Source organism: Danio rerio, chromosome 8 (genome assembly GCF_049306965.1).
Source record: "Danio rerio strain Tuebingen ecotype United States chromosome 8, GRCz12tu, whole genome shotgun sequence".
Lineage (NCBI taxonomy): Eukaryota > Metazoa > Chordata > Actinopteri > Cypriniformes > Danionidae > Danio > Danio rerio.
This window is the reverse complement of record NC_133183.1, coordinates 33,031,351-33,046,313: the sequence shown is the minus strand read 5'-3', so window position 1 is coordinate 33,046,313 and position 14,963 is coordinate 33,031,351. Positions and strand designations below refer to the sequence as shown.

General features: G+C 34.4%; 1 protein-coding gene across 4 annotated transcripts in view; it reads left to right on the top strand.

The window, feature by feature from the left end:
- The window catches only part of ralgds (ral guanine nucleotide dissociation stimulator), a 51,939-nt gene that overhangs the window by 17,187 nt on the left and 19,789 nt on the right, over positions 1 to 14,963 (top strand). Inside the window, exon 1 of one of the 4 annotated variants that reach the window (XM_005167182.5) lies at positions 1,596 to 1,883. The exons of 2 other annotated variants lie outside the window; for them this stretch is intronic. In XM_005167182.5, the coding sequence (XP_005167239.1) occupies positions 1,689 to 1,883 (195 nt within the window). In that variant the 5' untranslated portion in view covers positions 1,596 to 1,688. Of the gene's footprint in view, positions 1 to 1,595; positions 1,884 to 14,963 lie in introns of those variants that run through there. One more of the 4 variants, NM_001123317.1, reaches the window with a different exon arrangement.

Sequence of the window (14,963 nt, the reverse complement as noted above, 5' to 3'; positions counted from 1 at the left end):
GTTCTAGCCCAGACACTGTTTTTCCTCTCTTGAACATCCTTTCAGATTTATTGATATAATGGTTACCTCGGGGAATATTTTGCTCGGGAAAACACCATCATCCAAAGCAGGTGTACCACACAGCTGCTGCTCTTTCTGGCCAAACACTGCTCCTCTGGAGGGTTTGGGAGTTTTCCTCGGAGCTTTGCGTCAATGTTGCAAACATGAAACGATGAGTAATTACCAGTATTGTCCGACAGAGTACGCTGTTAGCGTGCATTACAGTCAGGCTCGTGTTGTCGGTAGGATCCTACAGTGTTGTGTTTTTGTGGTAACTAGGACTGTAGCTCAACAAATATTTTGTGGTTAAAAAATGAAAAACCTACAATTTGGGTTATTCTGTCCAGTGTAGCTGTCCCAAAAAAGGATGGATCAGAAAAGGGACTGAAAATACATTAGACCCAAAGACTAAATAAGAATTATACAACCATCTTGTCAGGCATTTTTAGAGCAAGAATCAATTCGCTTATTAAACGACTCTTATTTTACGTATGTTTAATTGTTATACTCTAGGACTGTGCTTTAAGGCTTTGTCAGTTTTAATAATTAAAATGTACAAAATTAGAAGGATTTCTTATGTATTTTAATATTTAACAAATTAGAATTATTTCATTTTGTGTATTTTAGTAAGTGCATGTCAAAATAAGTACTGTATGTGTTTTGTTGCATGAATGATACATTTTGTGTACATTTTGACAGTATTTGCAGTGTTTAAGTTATTTGAGACATTAAATTGTAAACTTTTGTACATTTTAAATTGATGCAAATCAAACATTTTTCAACAATTAAAATGAGCAAAAGAATCTACTTAATTCTAATCTGAATATTAAGGATATTTTTGTTTGTATACGGTTAAGCATTACATGTAATTTTAGAAAATATATCATTTTTTTGGTCACATCTGATTATTAGATATACAACACATGTGAAAACAATATTGTTTAATATCCATACAGCTATTGGAAAAATGAGATTACGATACAATTTATAGTTTAATTTCTATGTTTGAGTACAATGTAATTTTTATTCTGTAAACTACTGGTGAATTGTCCTCTAAATAAAAGAGTATAAATGTTGTCATATTAAGAAATTAATAACTGATGGCATACTGCATTCAATTAGCTATTTCAGATGTTATATTTGTTCAGATGTTCTTTTCAGTGTTAGCCTGTTTCACACTGGCAAAAAATGTTTTTAAACTATCATTATTTAGTATTAGTCATAATTGTGCTCACTGTAGTTATGTTGTTGTTTATTCAAATATCTCAGCAGATCCCTGTTTACAGCCCTACGCAACAGCATTTAGCATTTAACCAAAGTTAGATAATGAATCATGCAATAGTTTAATTAACGCCACGTAATTAGTTCAATTGCAGTTGCTTATTAATAGCCTACGAAGCTATAATCAAGCGATTAAAAGTGATATTTTTAGCAGCTCACAACAGAGTTTCCCGGAAAATGACAACACTGTTAGTCATTCAAGGGGCGGAGCCACGTGCGCGCTTTGTTGTGGGCGGGGCTTAGCGGATCAGGGTATTCCCTTCACCCGCACTGATGCAGTCAAACGCTCGTTGCTACAGCAGAAGTCTAGATGACAGAACATGGAGATAAAATAATAGATAGTAAACAGAGGTGACAGTCTTTTAGTAATGGTCTATATTATGGGGATACAGTCGGACGCCCTGGGTGTTAAACCCACGTCCCTGGATGAGCTGTTTGAGTCCAGTACATGGAGAATTAAAAACATATGGGATGGGGTGAAGCTGGAGATCGCGGCCGGAGATGGATGTCCGGTGGTCTTAAATAGTTTTACGCATTTGGACCCAGATCTACCTATGTTGGAGGTATGACATCAGATATTAACTCATTTTAGTTATTGTATGTTTTCAATCTGAAGTACAGAGAGAGAACTTCTACAATGTTATAAATGTATAGGGGAAAAAAAGTAACAGAAATCAAGTTTTTGTATTATTAATTAGTTTGTTGTGAAAGTTTGTGTTGGAATTGTACTTCTTTTTTAGTTTTATAGACATTTATCAGCAAAAAAAAAAAAAGTTTTTGTAGTCTGTTTAGATGCTCTTCTAAGTTGTTTTCAAGTTCTTTGTGATTTTTATGGAAATATTGGAGACTGAACAAATTCAGATTCTACCACATATACTTCTACTACAGAGTAGTAATGTCTTTATGTGTTCTTTGTCATGTATAAGATTTATGTCATCTTTAAAGATGGTACATAATCTCCTATTGAATCATCTAGGCTACTATAAAAAGTCTGCTTAAATGCATTTACACGCATATCTAGTTTTCGATAACCAACGTGAAGAAAACCAAAACTAGTCTCCATAATCTTGGGGATAAATAATGAGACTCCCTGTTTCTCTATTACTGGAAACAATGTTCCTCTCTCTAAATTCTCCCCCCAAAAAGCCATGAGAAAATAAAAGTCAAATGAGAATCTCATCCCCTTCAGGTATTAAAACACAATCTCCTCTCAGTATGATTTAGCCAAAGACATGGGAAGAAATGCTGCATTATGGCATTCATTATCTAAGGATTTTTACTGACCCTCTGTTTAAATGCCATTAGATGTTATTGAAGTGTGTTATTTCCAGAGGGCCGTTTATGATGAGATTACTTACAATGGTGCTGATGTGTCAGCTGGAAATGAATGGTCGCATCTGAGAGCTGCTTATATAATACATGACAACACGTTTTCTTGTCAGATCTGATGAAAGACTTTCATTATCAATTTCCTATTCGTGGCTTCTCGAACCCTGCAGAGCATGATGTTTTTCTGAGGCGAGTAAATTATTTTATCACCATGGCAGCCACGCATTTTACAGTTGTTATTCTTAAACCTGAAGCATCTATCTATGGTTTGTGAACAACATGTCCTCTTTTATCTTGTGTTTCAGTGCAAAAAAAGCACATTGTTGTGACCTAAACCCCATTCACACCAAAACTTGTTTACGACGCTGCAGCTTTACTCCAATCACACTGTAAAAAAGAAGGTTCCAGTGTGTCACCAGCTGCTAACCTTCACTGGGCTAAATCTAATCTGCTCTCGTTACACCATTAGTGATGGTTAAATCTCTCACTGCATTCCAGCACAGCACTGAAGCCCTTCTCCCTTTTGGGTGCTGTTTGCTTTTCTTCATTATATATAATCATAATTTATTATTCATCCATTATGATGTGAACGCAGTTGACTGAAAGGCTTCAAAAAAGTTGGCTTTGGTATAACCATGAGCGATGGATGAAGTAATAGTGCTATAAATCTCGTTCTCTTATCTCTGTAGTTCTCATCCTCTTTCTTTTATGGCATAGCTTGTAAAAAAAAGGGCACTGCAGGCACTTATCTCTGCTTTCAAAGTGCTTCAAGTCTGCAGATGGCTTGGCAGGAGCTCAGAGTTGGTTGCATCAGCCCTGAAGAGCTAAACCAAATCAGCCAGATGTAAAAGTACCCTTGTATAATAGATCATTATGAGCTCAGTGCATAGATCAGCTAATCTCTTAACGTAACAACAACTGCCATAAAGGATCCAGTGTGAGAGTTTGTATAAGAGCACATTAATGACGTGTTATATCTGAGAAATTGTCAGACATGCCGCACTGTAAAAATGTGTTGCTACCTTTATGTTCAAGTTAACTTTATACGTAATTTCAACTTACATGCATTAAAATGAATAAATACATCAAGTTATAATTTGTATAAGTTTAAAAATAATCTTGAAACCTAATTAACTTGCTAAAATAAGCTAAAGTAACATAAAACCAAATATTTTGTCGTGACATATTTTATAGTACAGCCTGATCTCACGAGGAAACATTACTATTTTATATTTTGGCAGAAAAGTACAATTTTTAAAAAGAGCTGTGCCCCCAAATTTTATTTTACATCATAACACATCAGGCTTAAATGTACAAATGAGACCATATAAATGAATATGAATTTGTACAATATTATTAGTGCATTTTGTAGAAATGAAATCATACAAATGATTACATTTGTATGAAAAATACCATTTTTTAAGGGGGTGTGCCCCCAACCCCATCCCTAACCCCAAACATCATTGGGGGATGAGCAAATTCATATACATATCATACGAACAGCAAATATACAAATAACATAACAAATTATACGAATAGCAAAACATATTGATTAGCATAACATACAAACTAGCCATTAAATCAAAATATACAATATGCCATGAGATTGTGTTGCACATACTCTCAAGTAGGCATGGGCCAATATAAGATTCTGACAGTATGATAACCTTGGATAAAAATATAAAGTTTTCACTGTATTGTGATTACTGCTATAAAAACATGTTCTTTTTAAAAGTCTGGGTAAAAAAATAAAGCTTTTTTCCCTTTTGTACACAATGTAGCCTATTTTATTTTGAGAAGTACCATTCAAAACATTTTGGGACAGTAAACATGTCAGCTAAATAATTCAAATGAATTATGAATTATTGACTTCTGCTCTTTCCATTAATTCAAAAACACAGACTTCTTCACAATTTGAAACGGCATCTTTGGATATATTTTCTGCTGGAGATACTGTTGTCATACATAAAAAAAACATATAGGAACGGTTTAGCAGAAAATGTTGGCGGATTTAAAACCTTGACTTTTCCAAACCGTGTTTACCTTGAAAATGGTTATCGTCTCATGCCTACACAACAGTCAAAATTTTGGGACCTTTTGCTCAAACAAGACTACAATTATTTACCAAAAAACTGTATGAAAAAATTAATAGCAGCACCCCTTCATGTCTTGTGTAGTGATGGTGTTGCAAATGAAATTCTTACACATGTCACACTTTAATGTTGCCACTGGCATCAGTTATCTACTTTCAGACATGATCATTTGTTTCAATTTTATCACCTGTAATTGATAGGACACTAGGAGAGTATATACAGGAAAGAATGAGGAGAGAAGGGAAGGATTGGCAAAGGATCTCAAGGCGGGAATTAAACTCAGATTGCCGTGAGCACCGGAGTGCCATAAAGCAATGCACTTACCACTACACAATTGGTGCCGACAGTTCTGATTTTTTTAGTTTGGTTTGTTTGTTTTGTTAAATCAGTTGTACATTTGCAAGTTTTAGTGAACTTGCAGAAAATGAAAGTGTAGTACAGAAAATCACGTTCACGTTCTCTGATGTACAGCTCAAATCATAATTATTTGTTAAATTGATTTTGAAAAATAATTTTTTTTAACCCAGTCCTAAAATTGGTTATTGTGGTGATTAAAGCTTGATTTTATTGCTGAGGTGTTAATAATTTGGTTGTTGTAGCCCAATGCTGGGTCAAATGTTGCCAAACCTAATGTTGGCTTATTTTATTATAATTATTTTATTAATTCAATTTAAACTTCACTTTTTAATCCAACAGCTAGGTTTGTCCATATTTGACCCACACATTTGGTTATGATAACCCAACACATTGTTTAGAGTGATTGTTGTATTAATTATTTTACTTTTGTTCATTTTAAAAAGAACAAAAAATGGTCCCATAAACAGTTATATCAAGGTGCACTTTGATTCTGTAGCGAACAATGAACAAAGAATTGACTGGCACTTTTGTCACTGGGTTATCGCTTCAGTACATTTTGTCTTTGTTCTCCTGTGTTTGTTAAAAGCGTGTACAAATTTTGCATTCTCTTTAAAAAGCCCTTTGTTTGAGAGATGGGACTCGGAACGTCATAATGGGGCCAGTGGAGCTGAGCTTCGTATAATGAGAAGAACAGACAGGGGTTACATTGACACATACAGAGGCGCTCTTGTCGTGAAAGATCTCTTGAATGGAAAGAGAGGGATAAGAGGGAGGAATAGTGGGATGGCGATGAAAAGAAAACATGGATGTGAGAGGCAGAGAAAGGGAAAGTGGCCGAGTCAAAAGGCAAGAGTTGGTAAGCATTGATGTAATTAAAGAATTGTATATTGAGTAATACACAAATGTTGAATATGGGCTACGTCAACAGGGAACATCACAGGTTATTGTAAAAATTTACTTTTTTTGATGAAATGATTTTACCCAACATGAAAATTCTGTCATCATTTATTTGGCCTCTTGGTGTTTCAAACACAACTTTAATTTTATCATAATTTGAAGTGACATTTTGAGAATTATTCTGTCTGTTCTTTTACGTATAATATTTCCTTTTTATAATTAGCACTTCTTGGGTGTATTGCCTCTTCTTGTTGAATCGCTGAAGGCTGAATTCCTCCTCATTTCTAAGTGGCTTTTGACTAAAGCATCTCCTGAATGATTAAATATAAAATGTAACGTATGTTACAATGAAAGTGAATGGGGGTAGGGCTTCCAGATTTCTCCTCAAATTAGTTTTAGGGTTGGGGTTAGAATAAGGTTTTGGTTTATTTTCTTTTATTAATTATTATTTTTATTGACTTTCATGGACATTTTAGAGTAAATTACTTTGAAGCATGCACATTTAATATAAAAACAATAGTGTAATTAAGTTCTAAAAATATTTTCATTCACAAAGGTAAATTGTATTTAGTCTTATTGTATAATAGCACTAAAATACTATCATATATTTATCATACATTTCATATATTTATTCAACATTTGCCAAACAAGTTATGCAGCTGATAAAAAAAAGTTTTGCAATTATTTTTACAAGTTTTACAAAGGTTTTCCACATCAAATAAATCTCTGTGCCCTGCATCTAAAACTATATAACATCAATGACTTTTGATTATGAGACACAGAAGAACCATTAATTTTACCTTTTTCCCACATCCAGTCCCTTTTTATAAACAATATAAAATAAAAGGTGGCAGCTTATGACCCTACAAATTGATTTTGACCGAAAATATACCTTCATTTATTGTTTTTTTAGAATGTAAACAAAAATAGAAGAATGTAAAGTAATTACTTAATGAGTGTGAATCATGACCTTTAGAATGTAAACAAACACATTTTTATGTTGCTTTAAAAAATGTTTTCTGAATAGCACCATTTCATGCATGAAATATCTAATACCAACAGCTGTGCTATTCTGGAGCCTGGGAGCAACTGCACACAGCAGTTTAGAGCCGGATCAATCTTTTTTCCGAGGCTTAATATTGTAGAATTCCTTCCTCAGCTCTGCTAATCTCATTCTGAAATGCTGGAGGAGATTTCACAAAAACCTTGGCACAAGCAAAATACAAGCAAAAAGCTGTTATTTTTAACAGCATCCAACCCAGCAAAGTACTGATAACGCGCTTTATCACAGTTAAAAATGTTTAACAGTATGTAAACAATACAGAAAAGGTTAATGATTACAGCTCAGTTTGGATTCCATTCAGTGTTTTAGGGGGAAGTTAATGCTCACGTGACAAGAGAAAGCTTAATAAATATTCACATTAGCTTCTGGATGTAAAGGAACACTCCTTTTGGAAGTCCCCAAGAGTTAAACTGTTGAATTTGATCATTTTTCAATCCATTTATCTTAGCTTAGCAAAGATCATTGGATCAGACTGTTAGCGTCTCGCTAAAAAAGGAGTTACTGTATGTTCATTTTCTTATTTAAAGCTTGACATCTCTTTAGTTACATTGTGTACTACAACCAAAATAAAATGAAATGATGCTTAATTCTAGCCCGATATGGCTATGAGCTATACATTCAGTCCAGCAAAATAAACATAGAACGTTGGTGCTGTACCATGGCTGCAGCAGGAGCAATGATTTTAAGCATTGCTGTTAGTTGCCTTGCTGGGGATTTTTTTAATTGCTGCATAATGTTATTGTGAGAAGAATTAAGCTTTAAATAGGAAAATTATCCAAACTTTTAGAGCTTTTTAAACTTTCTAATCTGATTCAATGTTTTATGCTATGCTAAGCTAAATGTGTTTCAACCAGACCCAGAGATTGGCTTAATGGTGTAAAAATGGGGGAGCTTGTTTCCAAAAAAAGTGGACTGTTCCTTTAATACAGGGTTTTTTAGCCATTTTATTGCATCCTTGTTGTCGAAGTAATGATTTAAAACAATTGTACTGAGCCCAAACTTCAGTTCAAACTTTCTCCCAGACTGCAGTTATTTTTTGGTTGCTCTCAAATTTAAAACACATTATGCCTGTTAAGAGTCTGTCATAGGTAAAAAAATAAGAGTCTGGAAACTTCCAGAAGAAGGCAGATTAAAGAGAAATCACCTTTTCAACTTTGTCTGCATGCAGTTTTTCCACTGTCGATGTGGGCAGCAGTGAATCTGGCCATCACTCTGTGCTGAGGTTTAATGCGCTGTAACCGAATGTGCTGGAAAACCTACTGAGCAATGCCAAAATACACAGACTGCAGCTTTACTTGACGTATCTCATCTCTCTCTAGATTAATAACTCCAACAGGAGTGTCAATCTCGCGAGAATTTAAGATACGCATCCATAATCCGTAACTCTCACAGCACAAAAAAACCATTGTTTTGCCCTTTGCAATTAAACAGCAAAGGAATTCGGTCGTAGTTTTATAGTGGCTTAAACGGTGATCTGCATGTATTCATATTGATACGGGAGAGTATTTTTCACAGCTATGTGTCATACCCAGCCAAAACAATAAAAGCAAACGTGCACTGAGGTATTTAAGCAATGTTATGACACATTTTGAAAAATTGAATGAATGGAAAGCCTTTTGAAGCAAGCTTAATTAATGATCAACAGGAGGACACAAAGCAGAGAACACATCGATTTATTACAGCTGCCTTAAATTCTTTTCATCTGACCTCATCCATTTACTTTCTCACTGTAGAGTTTTACAACTTCAAGGCTGCTCAGATGTGTTTTTGCATTTGTCAGGGTTAATATAATGTAGTTAAGTAAAGTATATAACATTAAACTAAAACCATTTTTTGTTATTCAAATGTTGACTGAAATTAGGTAAATAAAAAAACTGCAAGATTAATTTATTTTAGCCACTAATCAAGAAAATAATACTTTTTAGTAGGTCTGTGTGCTAAAGTAATTAAAACTGACGGTTTGCTTTCTAACTGTCGAGTTCTTACAATTGCTCTGACATTTTTTATTTTTGTACGTTCAGTTTTCAGGGTTGAAATGAAGCTAATTCCATTAAACTAAAAGCATTTTTTTTACTTAAATGCAGTCACGGGCTGTGCCCCCCAAAAAGATTGTTGTGTTATTCATTCAAAATATATCAGAATTATTCAAATAGGCATTAAACGTTCCATGATTTTTAATGTAATAAAAATGAAATACTACAGTCGATTGGTGTTTTATTTTTTTTTAAAAGAGACTCGTTTCTCTGACTGGATGCGTTGATGATTGTGTGACCCCCTTTTAGTTATGTTTTGACGCCAGCTCTGCTTAACTGTTAAATGAATTAAATGAATAAAAACAGTTATTTTAAACTTGTTTTAGCTCAGCCACTTATCAAGAAAATATTTCAAATTTGTCTTTTTAAAAATATAAAAGTATACAAAAAAATAATTAGCTATTTCGCTACTAAAATTATTGAATCTGGATGAAAAATTATTGAAATCATGTATTGAAAAGTATTTTAAAAAACTACTAATGTGATAAAACAATTCAAATCATGACAGTTCAAGAATACCAAAATAACAGATCATCTATTAAAATCAGTAATAAATAAATAAATATGTACTAAAACTTTAGCAAACATTAGCAAAACATTTTTAAATACAGTAATTTTAAAAGTACAGCAGGAGTTTAAACCGATGAGGCTATTAAATGCAGATAATAAACTTTCATGATAATAACGAACTATATACATGAGAAAACCAAACAGTTTTGTCTAGACAGCACAAGCTGACCGATGCATCTGTAAAGACTGCCTTCTTCTGGAAAGAGGGTGGGGAGTAGCAACTTATTTACATTTAAAGAGACACAAAAGCATTTTTGCTTCTGCTTAATAATAGGCATGAATAAAATGTTCCAATAAATTATATGTGAGGCATTTTGAGCTGAAACTACAAGCACTTGGGGCTATGGCACTATGGGGATATCTCAGACTTCAATCTTGTAAAAATAGGACTATAAAAGGTGTATTTACGGCATGAAATGTAAGCAAAATCATCTATTTTTAACATATGAAGTTTTTATCCTCATTGTTTGTTAATGTACATAAGTTAAGGAGAACACATAATAGGGCTTGTCTTCGAAGGTCTTTTAACTCCTCCCTGATTATTATGACAGGAGGAATTGTGCATTGTTTTTTGACGTGTGTGCGTTTTAAGTGTTGTTTGTAAAGGATGCATCTGTCTAGGAAGCTGTTACGCAGATATTTTTCAGCACTCTTTGTCTTTTCACAGGAAACCCTGTGGCTTTAGTGGATCAGAGGTGGTTTGCAGCTAAGTTTTAGGAGTGTTTAAAGCATTTTTCTTACAGGCTGGGCTTTTTGTGCCTTGCCAAGTGTATTTTGGTGAAAAGCAAGCCTGTGATTAGTGATAAACAATATTCTTTTACCATATACGTTTCCTTTTATGCTTTTATTATGGATTTTCTATATAGTGTGGGATGTCAAAGCTGGTCTCCTACAGTGTTGTGTCAGGCTGGTTTTCTTAAGATTTCTGTGACCTGTAGTTTCACTTTGAGTCCGAGGGGCTTCCCATGGTGTGTTTGCGAAAAAACTTCTTGTTTCATTTTATTGCTTAGGTGAGCTGAGGTGGTCTGCTTTCAGTTTTATTGTTTATTTATTATTTACAGCAAGTCTGTATTTAAATATAATGATGTTAAAATAACTTTAAATAGAATAGAATAGAATAGAATAGAATAGAATAGAATAGAATAGAATAGAATAGAATAGAATAGAATTTTGAAGTGGTCTTTTGATGAGGTAGTCTACTTTTCCTTATTTGTTTTTTATTATTTATTTATTAATTATTTACACTAAGTTTGTCTTTAATGTAATAATGTTGAATCGGGTAGGCTAAAATTGTCTGTAGTGTATGAGTGTGAATTAGTGTGTATGACTGTTTTTGTATGACTTTTTTTTTTAGTGTGTTTCCCAGAGATGGGTTGCAGCTGAATGGGCATCCAGTGCATAAAACATATGCTGGATAAGTTGGCGGTTCATTCCGCTGTGGCAGCCTCAGATTATAATAGGGACTAAGCCTAAATGAATAATAAGTAATATAATATATTATAATATAATATAATATAATATAAAATAATATAAAACATATAAAATAATATAATATATAATATAATATAATATCATATAATATATTATAATATATATAGCCATCCATTCTAGAGAAGATTATATTTGCTTAATATTCAATGATCACATAATATAATATCTAAATATGGATGTCAAATGTCAAACATACTGTATTTCTGTATTACAGAAATATGAACATAAAATATGCTGAGATCTTCATTCTCCACCATCATCACTATGACTATGAAAGTGAAACGCTTAACACCTTGTGTTTTACTGTTTTGTGCAATTTCTGCTCGAAAGCAAAACTAACACGGTTCCTTTTTCCCTCAATTGAAACACTTCAGAAACACCACTTCATCCTCATTTGAGAGAAGCTCTTCTCCTGCATGTGTGTGTTTGTGTGTTTGTTACCATAGCAGCCGCTGTGCAGAGCCTTATGTTGAGTTATCTGTTTAACCAGTCTCCTGTAGAGAAAGCTGCTGTAGTGACTCACACCCACACACGCACACACACGTCCTCACACTACTGGCTCTTTGCCCAAGGCATTGCTCACAGTCACTTCCCACAGTTCTCTGGGAGTTCCCTCTTGTTTCCATTATGACGTCAAGTACAGTACTTGATTTAGTGTAGTCTTTTGCGAATTACTGACTGCAGGTTTTTATTTTTTATTTAAGCATTATATATGAGATCCCCAATCAATTAACCTATACAGTTATGAGCATTTCAATTCATAACCTTTTTGATTTAGTCGCTAAATTGTATGTTTTTGTACAAATTAAATTGGATGAGTTAGCTACATTTCAGACAGTATGTCAAATAGTTATGTGTCCTTGTGAGATCAGGCTGGTTTTATGATGTTTTGTGTTGGTCAGACGGAGAAAATCACAATTATGTCTACGCCATAGGCATATTACTATATATTTGCTAATGTCTATTGCTGTTTTATTGCGCAATTGATGTAAGCTGCTAAAAAGGGTTACTTTACCAGGTTAAATAAAAAAATTAACTTTATTGCATTTAAATGTCCAGACTACACAAGTTAAACTAATGAAATTGTGAGAAAATTATAATGGATAACACTTCACGATAAGGATTCATTGTTATAGTCAAGTTAAACTAATGAAATTGTGAGAAGATTATAATAGATAACACTTCACGATAAGGATTCATTGTTATAGTCAGGGCTCGACAATCACACCCACCTAGATTTCAGCAGTGGCCCCACTAGCCACTTTGGCTGGTTGAAAATCATTTTTAAGTTGCCAAAGCTGCCTCATCCCTGAAGACTACAGTCTTAGTTTAAGACCGTTTGTTAATATGCGTGCAAATGTGCTCTTAGAACCGAGAAGCAGCACGATTGATAACTTCGCACAAGCAAAAGAAAGCAAGTGGATACTGAATGAGAGGATGATCAGGCTCACGTTGATGTTGTGAGAAAGGCACAGCTGATGTGATGCGCACAAGTGCTTAAAATCTCTCATTTCCTTGTGCAAAACTGTGCCTGGAAACGCAATTGGTCTGATCGTTTATCTTTGAAATAGATGGGAAAAAAGCGGTGCTCAGCAGCAGTTGCCACTTTCGCTTTTATCACTCTTTGAACAGATTATTATTGGGCCTAATGTTAACTGTGTGCACGTGATTATCCTTTTAATATCGCACACAGAATGTTTTCCACCTGCTTTCTTTTGCTTAGCTATTTTTGTTATTATGGTTTAATTATTATGCTTTACAATAACATTGCTTTAATGGGAGATCAACTCTCCATTTATTTAGTTACCGGATGGTCTGGGACCTGCTGTGTTTAGTTTTAGATAAATGAGAATTTTTTTTTATTAAATGTCAGTTGTTGTTTTTTAAGAACATCTTTGTTGAATAAAAAGTTCATGTACACAGCTATATTAAGCTTGTTTGACCCATTATTTATAGTTTGTGCCAAATAAATAATTAGTTTGGTTTGGCCAAATTATGAAATCAATTGGTCAATGAAATCCTTAGTGTTGAGCCCTAAAAAGTCATGTGAAATAAAAAAAAAGTTAGGAGGCATGTGGACATAACGCAAGTAATTTTACCATACCAACATCAAGATTATGCGAATATATTTTCCCGAAAACAAAACTGTGGCTAGCGAACAGAAGTGGCTAGTAACTAGCCACACTACTACTAGCCACAATGGCTGGTGATCAAAAATGTTACACTTAAGCCCTGGTTATATGTATAAGTAAATGCATTATTAACTAACATCATCAGTTAAAAATAGCTACACTCATTTATATTCCACCTTTGTGCTCATATTTAAAGGTTCAGGACACCCCGGAGAACTTTATTTTTTATATTAACAGATGTGTGTGTGTGTTGAGCTTCAGTTAAGACAATGTTAGCACCTGTCAGCTTTAATTGTGGGGAAAACTGGATAATTTTGAGCTTTTGTCAGCTAATTTCAGCTTCCGGGTTTAAAATGAGGGGCGGGATCAAAATCGGCGACGTAGCGCAGTACTGCAAGTGCAATGATGACGCGTCGGTTTCTCATTATTATTCATGGCGGAGTTTTCTTATCCTATGAGAAGAGCCGGCTGCTTAATTATTCATGAGACCTGCCAGACCTGCCAGTGTAAAGCCCGAGCTGAGAGACACGGAAACCACGGCACAGTCATGAAGGCTCGTATGTGTTTGTTTCCATGATCCACGGGGTTTGTTGCATGTTTTCCCCCGCGATCTTGTCAGGGCCGATCATAAAGCAAAGCTGTGTGTGTGCTGCTAGCATTTTTGTCGGGAAAGCAGCACGAGAATTAGAGAATGGCGGACGCTGTGTTTTATCAGGAGTTCGTTCACATTCAGACACATTGCTGTGCTGCTGTGTTTGCCTAAATCCTCCAGATTACCAGCAGGGTTAATGGTTAAAATAGACAGGTCAGGAGACCTGCTGCACTGAGTCTGCTGGATACGAGGATTGAGGGAGAAGTCCTCATTTATAGTGTTCACATGAACACACATCTTTATAATGATATAAATTGTGGTTGTCTGTATATGAAATTACGAATAACACATGTAGCAGGGCATTAAATCACTGTTCATTTCTTTGCATTTTAACTTTGTAAACTATAAACTCATGCGTCTCCTCTTTGTGTCTCATTTTGTGAGCTAACTGACAACAACAGTTATTCACTCCCCTTCTCCCCTGCTGGCCACGCCCACTCCTGCCCGATGCTCGCGGAGCTCCACGCCCATTAATCATGCATCTTTTGAAAAAATTCTGAAGTAGACTTTAACCGAAAGTGGGGGGGTGTCATGGCCCTTTAATTGAGATCATTTCTTTTATACTATAAAGAACAATAGCTAACGCTTGAAATGGATGAACTAACAATAACAGTGAAAAATGGCTGTTTGTTACATGTTTGTTAATGTTTGATCAGATTAATATACTAGTGAATTTTATTAGTTTATTGGCTAGTTCTTAAACATTAACTAAGTAATAAATCTTAGATAAATCTTAGATCTTAGGTAATTTTTCATTAACATTTTATATTTACAGAACTTCTCTTAACAAATAGATCATTATTGTAAAGTGTTAACAAACAACATAAATATTCATAAACGTTGAAATAAAAAGTAATTGTTCCGTTTTTTAAGTGCCCGCAATAACATCATCAGAAATACTGTAGAATGGACTTTTCTGTTCTGACAATGCAATGCCTTTTTTGTTGACAAGAGAAAGAAGAAGTGTGCTGTGCTTTTTGTGGTACTAGGCAACCACTAAATTAGCTGTATATTGTGCACCAGCGC